Below are 13,720 nucleotides of genomic sequence, written 5' to 3'. Positions count from 1 at the left end.
CGCACAAAAGCGGGCTATTTACAATTTTCCTCACCTTTTCCTTTCACCGTTCTCCTTGATATTCCAGGTCCAGGCATCATGACCAACTCCAGCATTAGCGAGCGCAGCATGCCGAAGCTCCAGGTGGTCCATCATCAGCTCATCAACGGGCAGGTTACCAGGAGATCCATGCCGGTACTCAGCGCTCCGAGGATGTTGGCCAAGAGCAAACGAATGGGTAAGAAGTTCCAGGATCCATATGTTTCATCATCAGCTCAGCACTGAGAATCAAGTCGATGAGTAGGTCAAAAGAATGTGCTGATGCTAAGTTTTCTGAGGATGATGGCCAAGAGCAAGCGAATGGGTAAGCAGTTCTAAGCTGAAGGTGTGCGTCATCAGAATATCACCAGGTGAGAGGAAACCCATGTGTGGATAAGCAGTTCCAAGTTGCAGATGTGCCATCATCAGCCGGTCAATGGCCAGATGACCAGGTATATGCTTTGGTGATGCTAGCCAAGGATAAACGAATGGGTAAGTAGTTTCAGGCTTCATATGTTTCAGGTCACCAACTGAGAGGGTACTCGTGTCATGATGGCTAGGAGTGGGTAGGAAGGTATAAGCTCCAGGTGGTTCATCATCAGCTCATCAACGGCCAGCTCACCAGGAGGTGGTCGTCCAAGAGTTCAGGGCTCTATTAATACTAACAGAAGAAAAGTATAAGTTTCGAAAGATCATGACCGAAGACCGAGCTCCGCGTAGGAAGCCCGAGGCGTCCAAGAGATCATCATCCTCCTTGCGTTATTTGCCACGGCTCATGGGAGCTTGGGGTCCACTTTGACAACTAATCCCAAGATTTGGCGTAGCCACTAGTTTTTACGAAAGCGACTGCCATCTGACCTTCCAACCCGAAGGGTAAACTAGACCTTATTGGAATTAGTCTTGGAATTGGTATGTTTTCCTTCACCGAAAATTAAGCGACTGGCAAATATCAAATGACATCAAATGACATTTCGCACATAAATTCCGAAAAACTCATTAGTGCGAGCCGGGGTTCGAACTCGCGACCTCCGGAACGAAAGTCACACGTACTTACCGCTAGGCTAAGCGCTTTCCAAGAGATCAGGGCTCAAATACTTGTGACGATGTAAAACCTGAAAGAATCTGACACTTCTCAATAACAGACACGTGCGAATCAATATTTTTTTACATCCTACATTTTATATATATATATATATATATATATATATATTTTTTTTTTATTATAAATGGGCTTACTCTTGACCACAGATTAGCCAAAGGCAAAGACGTGGCCTACGATGGAGTGAGCTCGCACAGAAGATGCCTGTTCACTCTTGATTTGAAGGTTGCCGGGTTATATGAGCTCGGAAATATAGCCGCCGGCAAGGAATTCCACTCCTTATCATATTCATATTTCACAAATCGGAATAAGCTAGGCTTGGAAGAATTAGATGGCGTAAGCCGTAAAAATGCCTTTGACCGCCATATTTCACCGCAGGCGCATACACCGGCCGGCGGCCGTTCGAAGATATAGTCCGAGAGCTGTGTCCTATTACTTTTACAGTAAAGAAAAAATGGAAAAATTCACACCTCCGACAGGACTCGAACTTGCGACCTCAACTGCGCCACGGAGGCCTGCTGGATGTGTGCGAATTTATCCATGCCTTCCCTCAGCGCCGGCCCGTGCACTCGATCAGGGTAGAGCGAGTTTGAGTTTCGGCGCCCTTGGGAAGAATTCTCAGTACGTAGGAAAATAAATCGCGAGCGTAGCGAGCGCGAAATTTTTTTCATAATAATGCCGTAATTTGAAGATTAACGCAATACCGAATTTATGGATTTCATCATACAGAGTGCGAAAGGGACAAATGCTTGAACTTTCGTAGTCGCACCCTAGTATAGTTACGTGTGAAATAACAAGCAAAATGGAGCACTATAGTGGCCAAGTCAGGAAGGCAGATTCGGAATTTGTCCTAACTAAAAGAGAAGATAAATTATAAACAGTAAGCGCGAGCGAAGCGAGCGCGATTTTTTTTCCTATTGACTCAATTAATTATTCCCCGCCAGCGGGGAATCCGCGAACTTTCAAGCTTTTATCGTCTGCAGAGCTGCGGTCTTTGACATATTTTGGGGTATTTTGACTTCACAGGGCGCCTATGTTCCCGACTTTTAGGCCTTATATTTCGCCATTACTATTATTTTTATAATACTAAGAGTTAATTAAGAGATTAACTGCGGACTCGATCGTCACCGTGGGGATGCCCATTTCGGTATTTTGCCACTAAAGTGATCTGGCTGCTTTGACATTCACTCACCATCTGCTGTGACTCACAAAATTGCGCCTCTCTGAGACGTTTTGCGCCTTTGGCTTTATGAGGAACTCCGCTTTGGACTATCGGGTAGACACATATTTTTGCATTTGGATAGCGACGTAACTTTGCCGTTCGCCGCGCAAAAACATGGTTCGTCAAGGGCTAGAATCCTCCTTTTACGGCGCCCTAGCATCAGCGCCCTTATGAATGGCAATGTGGTGCAACTTTCCTCTAATCTGAATTACAAATCTAGATTTTCAATAGGTGGATTCATTTCCGACTCCTCTCGCCATTTTGCGATATGTGCGATATATTGCGGGGCCAGGCAAGGCCAGAGGTCGCAGGTTCAAGTTTTGCCGGAGGTGTGAATTTTTCCATTTTTTATTTAATTTAAAAATATGTAATATTGCTCGCAGACGTTTCTGCTTGATAAAAACAAGAAACAAATCTGTTTCCTATTAGTTTATGACGTTTTAGGATACGTTATCCATGGGATAAACGCCGTGGGTTTTGGTTTTAGTAATTGTTCATTTTGTACAAAAAATTAATGCCATTTTAAGTGACCTTTAACTAATTTAAAACTCATCCTACCCACATATAGGTACCCCTAGTGTACATTCGAAAATCGAAGTAAAGACTAGAGGCTCCGTTGTTAGGTAAATATAACAGAAATGATAATTTTGATTGGAATATTGTAATTTAACATGTATATTTAGTGATAAATATTTGAGTATTAGGTATGTTGTAAAAGCATAAAAATTCACGTTTAATATTCCGTGAATACGAAGTGTAGATATTTATTTGCATTGTGTATATATTTTTAATTTCCTATCGCATCGGGCATAATAATTATTATCCCGTATGTGACGTCAGAGATATAACAAGATTTGTGATTAAAACCGAAATAAATTAGAATAAATAGAATAGAATAGAATAGAATAGAATATTTTTTATTCGAAAGCACACAGATAATAAACAATTTTACACTTACATAGAATAGTAATAAAGTGCCACGAAATGGCATCACCTCAGCATATTGCTGGCGACTTCCAGCGCTGGTCTTCCGGTGAGACCATTAAGTGAGAAAAATCACGGAAGGCAACAGACAAAACTAAAAAAACACAAGGAACAAAAAAGCAAATTAAAATAAAAAACATGACAAGAATAATCGCTAGACGGACTTTACGTTTTGAAGGCGACCGAACCTGAATCGGTCACACATATGAAAGAAAAGTGACCAAGGCCTCCAGATAACATAACTTCTGTTTGATTGAGATTTGTGATTTCTGCGAATTCTGCTTGTATCCAATCAAGCTCTCGGCCTACAAAGTCCATGAATAATTCACGAAAGAGCCCCAGTTTACAGAACTGTGACATTTAAATTCATCGAGCTCGCCGGTTATTTACAACCAAATGTTATTGTTTACATTAAGCTCTATTTTTAGGGTTCTGTCTAAATGACACAATTTTCGTCTTTTTCAACCCCTTATTTGCCAAGAGTGGCACTGAAACTATGTGTGTTTCACTCGGCGGCATAGTTTGTTTAAGTTTCGTGTCTTCAAACCTTCGCAACGCTCAAGATTCCACTTTTTGAACCACTCGCTACGCTCGCGGTAATATTTATACCCGAGCAAGCGAAACATTCCAATATTAAACTTGAGTAGTTTCATGTGATCTGCCTACCCCTTTATGGGATATAGCCCTAATTGTATGTACGTCTGTCTCAAAGGATAAACGGAACAGTTTGTTTGTCTGTTAAGACATTTTCTCGGGAACGCGTGGAGGGATCCAAAGACGAAATTTAAACAGAATCATAGAATAATTACTTATAATAATGTTACTTATATAGACTGCATCGGCAGTTACGTGTATACCTACCAAGACTTTTTGACTTTTTTAAATACTTACTTTATAGTTTACGGTACAGTATTTTATGCAACAGGCGTTTAAAGGAGGTCAAAAAAGACGTGCGGCGTGGGTAACAATAACAAACAATTTGAGGCGAAGCCGAAAATGACGCCACGAGTATTTTTTGACTCAGTTAAACACCGTTGCATACAATAATTTTTCTACGACCATGCACTTAGTATTTAATAGTTTTCTTGAATAACTTTCGTGAAATTCACACTATTTCCTGTATTTTGACGCAAAGGTTTGCACTGTCAGCTCAGCTGCCCAAAGCCTTCCCTCGCACGAGCGCAGTATCGTTATAACAATGCGTTGCCATGGTTACAAAGCCAAGCAATGCGTTTTCAGTTTTTTCGATACTGCGCGCATGCGCGGAAAGCCGGCGGATGCTGGCTTTGGGGAATAGACTTTTATGTAGGGTTTTAAAGGTCTATGCACGACCCTGAAATAGTTATTTGTTTTACAAGGGGGCAAAGTTGTTGTTTAACCGTACGTGCCAATATTGATACCCGAGCAAGCGAAAGATTCCAATATTGAACCGCGAGCGTAGCGAGAGGTTCAAAAAGTGGAATCTTGAGCGTTACGAGGGTTTCAAGGCACGAAGGTTAAACAAACTTTGCCACCGAGTGAAACACAAAATTTTTCACCACACCAACACGAACAAAATACTGACTATAAAACATCAAACTAAATCAAATCCATCAATCTATTCAATATTTATGATTCAAAATCATCATTTGTAGGTAATTTCTACCAGCCAGCTTAAGACATCAAGTTAAAATTTGTATGAAATTACTTTGCACTCTTGTGAATAAAATGCAATTTTGGTATCTGTTTTCGCAAAGTAAGCCTTTACTAGTTGGTGTGGTGAAAATGACTTTGTTCATGCAAATGCTTTTCCTCTCTCAAAAAATGTACAAGCATGAAACAATGACACCAAAAAGTGATGACAAATTATGTTTTTCCAGATTTCACAAATAAGAAGACAGTGTTATACGCCGTTGGTTTCCTGGACAGTGCGGTGTGGCCCCACACGCAGGCAGTCGGGACAGCTTACGCTAAACGCGGATACAACGTGTTCATCACTGAGACGTTCAGCTTTCTCACTTATATCTACCCCAAGTAAGTTTATTTTTTAACCCCCGACGCAAAAACGTGTCCTAGTATATATGCCACTTTCAGTCTTAAGTCAATGCCATTAAATGTGACAGAGGGGTGTCAACAACTAGGTATTGGGAATTAGGCTAATTGAAATCTATAAATATTGGTTTTTTATGTAAAATAATCATTTATTGTGCCGAATTCGACATGAGTTTAGTACACTCTAAGACCAAATTAAATTATTTCATATGAAATATTTTAATTTGTGTTTTTTAGTAGACATACTACTATTATTTTAACTATAAATTGAAATAAATGTCATATACAAAAAAATATACCAAGGCCTCCAAGTGTCCAATGCTGGACACTTCAGAATTGGACACTTGGAGGCCTTGGTAATTTTTTCTTTGTATATGACATTTATTCCTTTCTTCCCGTGGGTGTCGTAGAAATCGACTATGGGATATGGGTATGGATAAATTGTGGCGTAGGCGAGAGGCTGGCAACCTGTCACTGCAATGTCACAGTTTAGATTTCTTTCAACCCCTTTTTGCTAAGAGTGGCACGGAAACTTAGTAGTTCATGTGCTATGCTTACCCTACGGGATATATAGGCGTGATTATATGTATGTATGTATGGAGATAATCATAGCCCTACTTAATCTTTATTATCTTACTAGCTTTTGCCCGCGGCTTCGCTCGCGTTAGAAAGTAGCCTATGTCACTCTCCATCCCTTCAACTGTCTCCGCCTAAAAAAATCACGTCAATTCGTCGCTCCGTTTTGCCGTGAAAGACGGACAAACAGACACACACACTTTTCCATTTATAATATTAGTATGGATACACTACGGGCATGCTTTGCAGTTAAGTGTTTATTACAACGTTTAGCTTCCTCACATGTCAATTATTTATAACCACATAATCATAATAATTATCATTTATTATCTCATGCAGACTGTGAGATTTTTACAGACGTTTTTTGTTTCCTCAGTCCATCTCCCTCATTTATATATCCCAGTATTAAATAAACAAATAAATAAATATTATAGGACATTCTTACACAGATTAACTGAGGCCCACGGTAAGCTCAAGAAGGCTTGTGTTCTGGGTACTCAGACAACGATACATATAATATACAAATACTTATAATACATAGAAAACATCCATGACTCAGGAACAAATATCTGTGCTCATCACACAAATAACAATAATAGTATATATGTATAGCTACCAAGAGTTTAAAATGCGTTACTTTATAAAGACTACAAAATTATGGCACTAAAATCCCGCGAATTTCAAATTTTCTATGGAAATTAAATCTTCGCCTTTACATTTTCAATAAAATTATAACTTATAAGTTAAATTAAAACGGGACTTAATTGCGTAAAACTTACGTAGTAGTAGTAGTAGTAAAACACTTTATTGTCTTCTTCAACCTAGCGTTTTCCCGGCCTAGCGCCAGGGTCCGCTTTCCTGCTCAGCCTTCTCCACTTTGCCCGGTCTTCGGCATCCTGAGGTGAGAGATTGTTCTCTTCCATGTCCGGAAACACTTTATAGTACCAGAAAATAATACAACACACAGGAAAAAGAGCTTATTACAAGACAAAGGTGAACTTATCCCTTTAAGGGATAAGTAGGGTTTTTTTATGTTTATACTTAACCCGACGTTTCGGACATGAAGTCCATGAAGTGATAGAATGCCATTGTTTTATGTAGTCGTCATCCCTATTTCCAGATCTGTCCGCTTAACCCGGGTGATCGGGCAGAAGATGGGTGAATTCCTGGTGAAGCTGACGGAGCAGGGCCTGAGTCCCGACAACCTGGAGCTCGTCGGGCTCAGCCTGGGGGCCCATATTGTTAGTTACGCTGCTAAACACTTCTACAACGCCACTGGAAAGAAACCTTCCAGGTAAAATAGCTCATTATTTTTGTATCTTCTAGTAAGTGTTTTATTTCTTTTTTTGGCTGCTATTACGGAGAGTTTGCTGTTCTTTTTGCTCTTCATTCCTTTAGCAAAATCTCGGACATCTGGGTTCTTTAATATGTGTAGTTGAATAAAAGACGTACAAAAAACATTCTTAGTATCATGGCTTTTTTTTTGCATACAGAGAGTATCGCAGGATTCGCAGGTATATATAAATTTATTATTATTTATTTTATTTAATAAAACATCTTACATAAAAACTTAAATGTAAATACAATGTCTCCCAAAACTGTTTAAACAGTTTGACTGTGGGATCTGGGTAGATTTCCCATACATACCGGGTTAGATTGTGGCGTAGGCGAGAGGCTGGCATCCTGTCACTGCAATATCCAAATTCGTTTTCTTTCAACCCCTTTTTGCCAAGAGTGACACTGAAAGTTGAGTAGTTCATGTGCTCTGCCTACCCACCAGCCTTATGGAATACAGGCGTGATTATATGTACATATCGCAGCAAGACTATTAACTATACGACACTAATCTACAAAATTTGTCAATGTTATAGTGACTCGCGCACACTGTGACTTATGGAGCTATCTTTGTGAATAAATTATTAAATGTTACCCTAGGACGCCTATCGTGTAGCGCGACATTGTAAAAAATCTTGTCAGAGTTCATGAAAACTAATATTTATCAGCGCGCGTCTGTCGTCATGTTTGCCAACCGTTTTTTTAGAAATACGGATTCAAGTTTCATTATTTACATGGACATATTTACATAATTATATAAGAAACTAAGACTAAATTTAAAAGCTAGCTAATGTCTAAAATAGGCCCTTGAGGCATTGTACCAAGGATACTGGCAACATTTCCTCGCTGTATCGCAATGCTGATACGTTGTGCGAGGAAGTCGCCAGCTCTTCGGTCACCAGTTACCTCAACCAGACGCTTCGCGATTTCTGTGAACAACTTGTTCGCGCTGGGATCCCATGGACCTAGAGTTTCTACGCCAAAGGGTACAAAAAGGTATTCTTTGCCAAGACTTTTGTATTTATTACGTTTCAAAATTTCGGCACTTTCTGCCGCTGCGCCCGCTTTTATCTTGGGCCGTTGGAGAGACGGTGCCAATGTGTCTACGCAGGTAGCATCCCACACTAACATTCAGTTTCATTATTAACTTTCACCCCTCTCATTTCAGGTTAACCGGCCTCGATCCCTCCGGTCCCTGCTTCAAGACGATGCCCCTCGAGCACCGCCTCAACCCCTCCGACGCAGAACACATCGAAATAGTCCACACCAACATCGACGGCTTCGGAACCCCTGAACCCCTCGGCCACGTAGACTTCTACGCAAACGGGGGAGAGTACCAGCCAAGCGACATCCCCTACATACCCTGCCTCGTTGTCTGCAGCCACTTGAAATCAGTTTTCTACTGGTGGCAAGCTTTGGAACACCCCAACAAATTCATAGGACAGAAGTGCGACTCAGTACAAGCTGCGAGATACAATGAGTGCAACAGTACAGAGACGAATGTCGTCGGATTAGAAACTGATTTTAGTAAACCGGGAATTTATTATTTGTCGACGTCAAATGAGTTCCCTTATTATAGGGGTAAAGAAGCATTGAAGGGGACCGATATTTCGGCGAATTTTGTGGAGAAATTGAATGAAGAGGAGTTTGTAGCTTGAAGAGGCATTTTATAGATAATGGTGTTAATAGCTGTGTGTTGATGATGATGTAATGTAACACAGGCTAACTTGATATAAAATGAGTCCATACCAGGCACCGGCCCGATATCTCTGTTATATGTCAGGTTTCAAAAGGTTTGCCTCACCATAATATATCTTTTCCGAGAGGCAACCGTTTCACGTGACTTTTAAAATCCTTATCTAAGCGCCCATAATCAAAGCCCAGCCCAGAAGCGCTGGTGGCCTAGCGGTAAATGCGACTTTCGACCAGGGTCGCGGGTTCGAACCCCAGCTCGTGCCAATGAGTTTTACGGAACTTATGTGCGAAATGTCATTTGATATTTGCAAATTTTACCAGTTGCTTTTCGGTGAAGGAAAACATCGTGAGGAAACCGGACTAATTCCAATAAGGCCTAGTTACCCTTCGGGTTGGAAGGTCAGATGACAGTCGCTTTCGTAAAACTAGTGCCTACGCCAAACCTTGGGATTAGTTGTCAAAGCGGACCCCAGGCTCCCATGAGCCGTGGCAAATGCCGGGATATCGTAAGGGGGATGATGATGTGTGCTAATTTTAACCACTTACTTTATACGTTACGTTATTTCCGCTCTTTCAACCCCTTAAGGGTCACTTCCACCAACGAAACTGAAGGGCGAACCCGAGGTTAACCCACCATTTTATATGGAATTTGACAGTAAAGTTGACTGCCCACTAACCGTCAGTTAAGCGGGTAGTGTCTTTATATAGGTAGGTTTGTACTTTTGAGCCCACATACGTATGATATGTAATGTAGTGAATTATATTGTGATTATTAGGTATTCCATACCAAATGAAAATTTTAGGTATTATCTTTAACAAAATAAACTAGTTTTAAGTAAGTTTTAATCCAAAAATAACTTGTGATTATATTATAATTAATAGATTATCCCATAGAATTAACTTCTTCTAATTTTATTATCGGTTGTGATATTAGCTATTATTTTAGTTCTTAAGTGTTTCTTCTAAATTAATTTTTATTAAGCAGAAACGTCTGCTTAATAAAAAAAAAAAAATGTTTCTTCTAAACCTCACATTGTATTGTATTCGTTTTGTCTCTTTTCCATAAAAAGTATACATTTTTCTCTGAAATTTGACATAGGTCGGTCCCCCCCCCCTTCTTTCTAATGTAATGTACAGTTTAAAGTTTCCATCAATATTATGTATTTTGGAATAATGTTTTTTTATCTGATATTTAACCCCACTGCCAATTCATGTAAGAGTTTTGAATGATTCACGGTTATTTTCATTAGACTTATATTGACCGGGATATAGACCGTGATTACGTTTTTGATTTTTGTCCGTGATCATGATGCATGCAACTGCGTCGAAATGTCGGGAGCTCGACAAAAACCAAAAAGGTAATCACGGTCTATATCCCGGTCAATATAAGTCCAATTCATGTAATATGTAACATAAACCATAGTAGGTACATATCGTCACTACTTTAAAAAAATCTCGTATCTCACGCTGCTCGTCAAAGTTAAAACGCAATAAGTCTATATGCATTCCATACATACTACAATTTTCTTTTCATTGACAGACGAAGATACAAGTTTTTTTAAAAGTAGTGACGATATGTCAACCTACTTATGTACAATAAGTAATTAGGTAGGTATATAATAAATATCTTAGAATAGTACATTACGATACAAGTGCGAAAAAAAGAAACTCCGAAACGAATTACCGTACGACGTTATTTAGTAGGTATCAGATGGCCCTCCGAAGTTTCGACTTGTGTGCGTAGCTGAATGCACAAACGCTCACGAAACGCTCACGATAATATCTCTTTCGTAGCGATCTATCTCTATCGCTCTTGCGTATTGGCGCGACAGAGCCAGACTACATTTCTGCGGCGTTTCGGTGGCGTTTCGCGTCGCAGAAATGCCATTCGGCTATGGGGCCAGTAGTAAATACACGTAGCCGAATGGCATTTGTACTACGCGAAACGAAAACGAAACGCCGCAGAAATGTAGTCTGGCTCTGTCGCGCCAATACGCAAGAGCGATAGAGATAGATATCTACGAGCGTTTCGTTTCGTGAGCGTTTGTGCCATTCGGCTATGTACCCTGACACATACCGCGTAAAAAAGTACCATCTGTACTGAAAACATTGTACTTACTATTTTATTTAGGTAAATTACATGGCCATTAGGTAAATCATGTACATATAATGGCCGTTAAGCCCTTTTCTCCTTAGAATGAAAAAAGAGCAAATGCACAGAGGTCAAGGAGTATCTTAGCTATTTCTGCGCTCTTAGTTTGCGTCATGTTATCACAGGTTTGAGAATACCAATTGTTATACAGGATGAATGTTGAGGTCATTTAATAGGCTACCAATTTAACAGAAATATGAAATCGATCAACTATGCTTTGTTTGACATCCGCTTAGAAACCAAGGATTATGTATATAGGATTTAGAATCTCCATACTAAGAATCGTACCTCGATTTTTTAGCGCCCCCTATCAAATACTATCATAACTACACTGATGATGCCTACAATTTTTTTTTTTCAAAATGTACATCGACGTGATATCATGATATTAAAATATAGAAATATCGTCACTACTTTAAAAAAAAACTTGTATCTTCCTCTATCAATGAAAAGAAAATTGTAGTAAGTATGTATAGAATGCATATAGACTAACTACGCTTTAACTTTGAGGAGAAGCATGAGATACGAGATTTTTTAAAAGTAGTGACGATATGTCATTTGTTCTTATAAAAATAAAAACGCAAAAATATTTGGGGGAAATATGATTTTGGCCAGTTCCAGGCTGCGAAACAGCGCCATCTAGTTTCAAACTTAAAAGACCCATTACATTTAAGGAGTACGCTTTTGTACGGCTTTGTCTGTCCCGTTATTATAAATTATGGTCCTTGTTATAACGTAGGTATACTCTGTCAAACAAGTCTGTCAGTAAATAAGAACAAAGAAAGCTATAGGTATCCTTTTCTCTAGCACCCTAAAGAAAAGGATGCATATAGTTTTCTTTGTTCTTATTTAGACAGACTGTTCTTATTTAGACAGACTGTTCTTATGTTGACAGACTTGTTTGACAGAGTATATTTGACGTGTTTGTCGTTTCCCTTCGGTGTAATTTCGTATATAAAGTTTCTAATAATTATTTTTTCGTGATGTATATTTTTAGTATCCTAATCATCTGTGAACTAATTTTGAAAATAATTTAATATTAAGTATGTGTGATATGTAACTATAAGTATCTATCCAATAAGTGTTCATTAAATACATCATTTTAGTTTTATTTTAGTTTATTTATTTATTTATATAAATAAATAATAAATAAATAAATATTATAAGGACATCCTTAGTAAGGATGTCCTTAAGGGCATTTGTTTGTATGATGAGCACAGACATTTGTTCCTGAGTCATGGATGTTTCCTATGGAATCCTTACACAGATTGACTGAGCCCCACGGTAAGCTCAAGAAGGCTTGTGCTGTGGGTACTCAGACAACGATATACATAATATACAAATACTTATATACATAGGAAACATCCATGACTCAGGAACAAATGTCTGTGCTCATCACACAAACAAATGCCCTTACCGGGATTCGAACCCAGGACCGCGGCGTAGCAGGCATGGTCACTACCAACTAGGCCAAACAGGTCGTCGAAATACTGATGTCCTAAATTAATTTCTTTAAAAGGCGATCAACCAAATCTTGGCCCTTATAAGTAGAAATGGCGCGGAATTACATTTTCTATGGGAATTAGTTACTTTGTTCCTTCATTTTCAATCCATTTTTAACCCCCGACGCTATAAAAACGACGGGGTGTTATAAGTTTGACGTGTCTGTCTGTCTGTCTGTCTGCCTGTCTCTGTGTGTGTGTCTGCAGCGTCGCGTCGTAGCTCCCGAACGGATGAACCGATTAAGATTTAGTTTCTTTTGTTTGAAAGCCGAGTTAGTCGGGACCGGGAGTGTTCTTAGCCACGTTTCATGAAAATCGGTCAACTATGTCGCGGTAGGGAGTTTTTTCAAAATTTTAATTTTGTGGTTAGGTTATTTCGTTATGTATATTTTTAGTGTGCTAACTATCTGTAAACTAATTTTGAAAATAATTTAATTTTAAATTAGGTGTGATATGTAACTATTAGTACCTATCTATCCAATAAGTGTTTATTCAATACACGATTTTACAAAATACTGATGTCCTAAAGTCATTTATTTATTATATGGGAATTTCACTTTTGCCCCTACATTTGCCTACTTTAATGTTCCTCTCATCTAATCTAAGGTTAGCTAGAAGAGATCCCTTATAGGGATAAGTTCGCCTTTGTACCTCTGTTTCTGTAAACTGTATATAAATCCGCAATAAAGTGATTACTACTACCTACTATGTACTACTACTACATTTTCAATCCATTTTAAGTGTCATGGCTCGTCAATTTGATGTCAAGGTTTAGGAAAACACGTATGAAGACAATTGGACTCCAGTGAGCCCTACATTTTTAAAATTTGGCGTCTTTTTTATTAAGCCCGACGCAAAAACGACGCAGAAGTTTGACGTGTCTGTCTTGTCTGCGTGTGTGCCTGTCTGTGGCATCGTAGCTCCCGAACGGGTGAACCGATTTAGATTTTTTTTCTTTGAAAGCTGTGTTAGTCGTGAGTGATCTTATCTTAGCCAAGTTTCACTATGTCGGGGGTTGTTTCAAAATTTTAATTATGTGGTTAAGTTATTTATTATAAACTGAAATAGATACCATACACTAAAGAAAAAGCGATCAAGCCCACTGG

General features: G+C 39.1%; 1 protein-coding gene across 2 annotated transcripts in view; it reads left to right on the top strand.

Annotated features, from left to right (window-relative positions):
* The window catches only part of LOC125237725 (phospholipase A1-like), a 63,716-nt gene extending 54,444 nt beyond the window's left edge, over nt 1–9,272 (top strand). Inside the window, exons 3-7 of one of the 2 annotated variants that reach the window (XM_048144890.1) lie at nt 68–217; nt 5,183–5,336; nt 7,051–7,224; nt 7,424–7,444; nt 8,434–9,272. In XM_048144890.1, the coding sequence (XP_048000847.1) occupies nt 68–217; nt 5,183–5,336; nt 7,051–7,224; nt 7,424–7,444; nt 8,434–8,923 (989 nt within the window). In that variant the 3' untranslated portion in view covers nt 8,924–9,272. The remainder of the gene's footprint in view (nt 1–67; nt 218–5,182; nt 5,337–7,050; nt 7,225–7,423; nt 7,445–8,433) is intronic. The other variant, XM_048144891.1, reaches the window with a different exon arrangement.
* The last annotated feature ends 4,448 nt before the right edge of the window (nt 9,273–13,720 follow it).

This window comes from Leguminivora glycinivorella, chromosome 22, assembly GCF_023078275.1.
Source record: "Leguminivora glycinivorella isolate SPB_JAAS2020 chromosome 22, LegGlyc_1.1, whole genome shotgun sequence".
Lineage (NCBI taxonomy): Eukaryota > Metazoa > Arthropoda > Insecta > Lepidoptera > Tortricidae > Leguminivora > Leguminivora glycinivorella.
The sequence above is the reverse complement of the archived record's forward strand: the minus strand, read 5'-3'. Positions and strand labels throughout refer to the sequence as shown.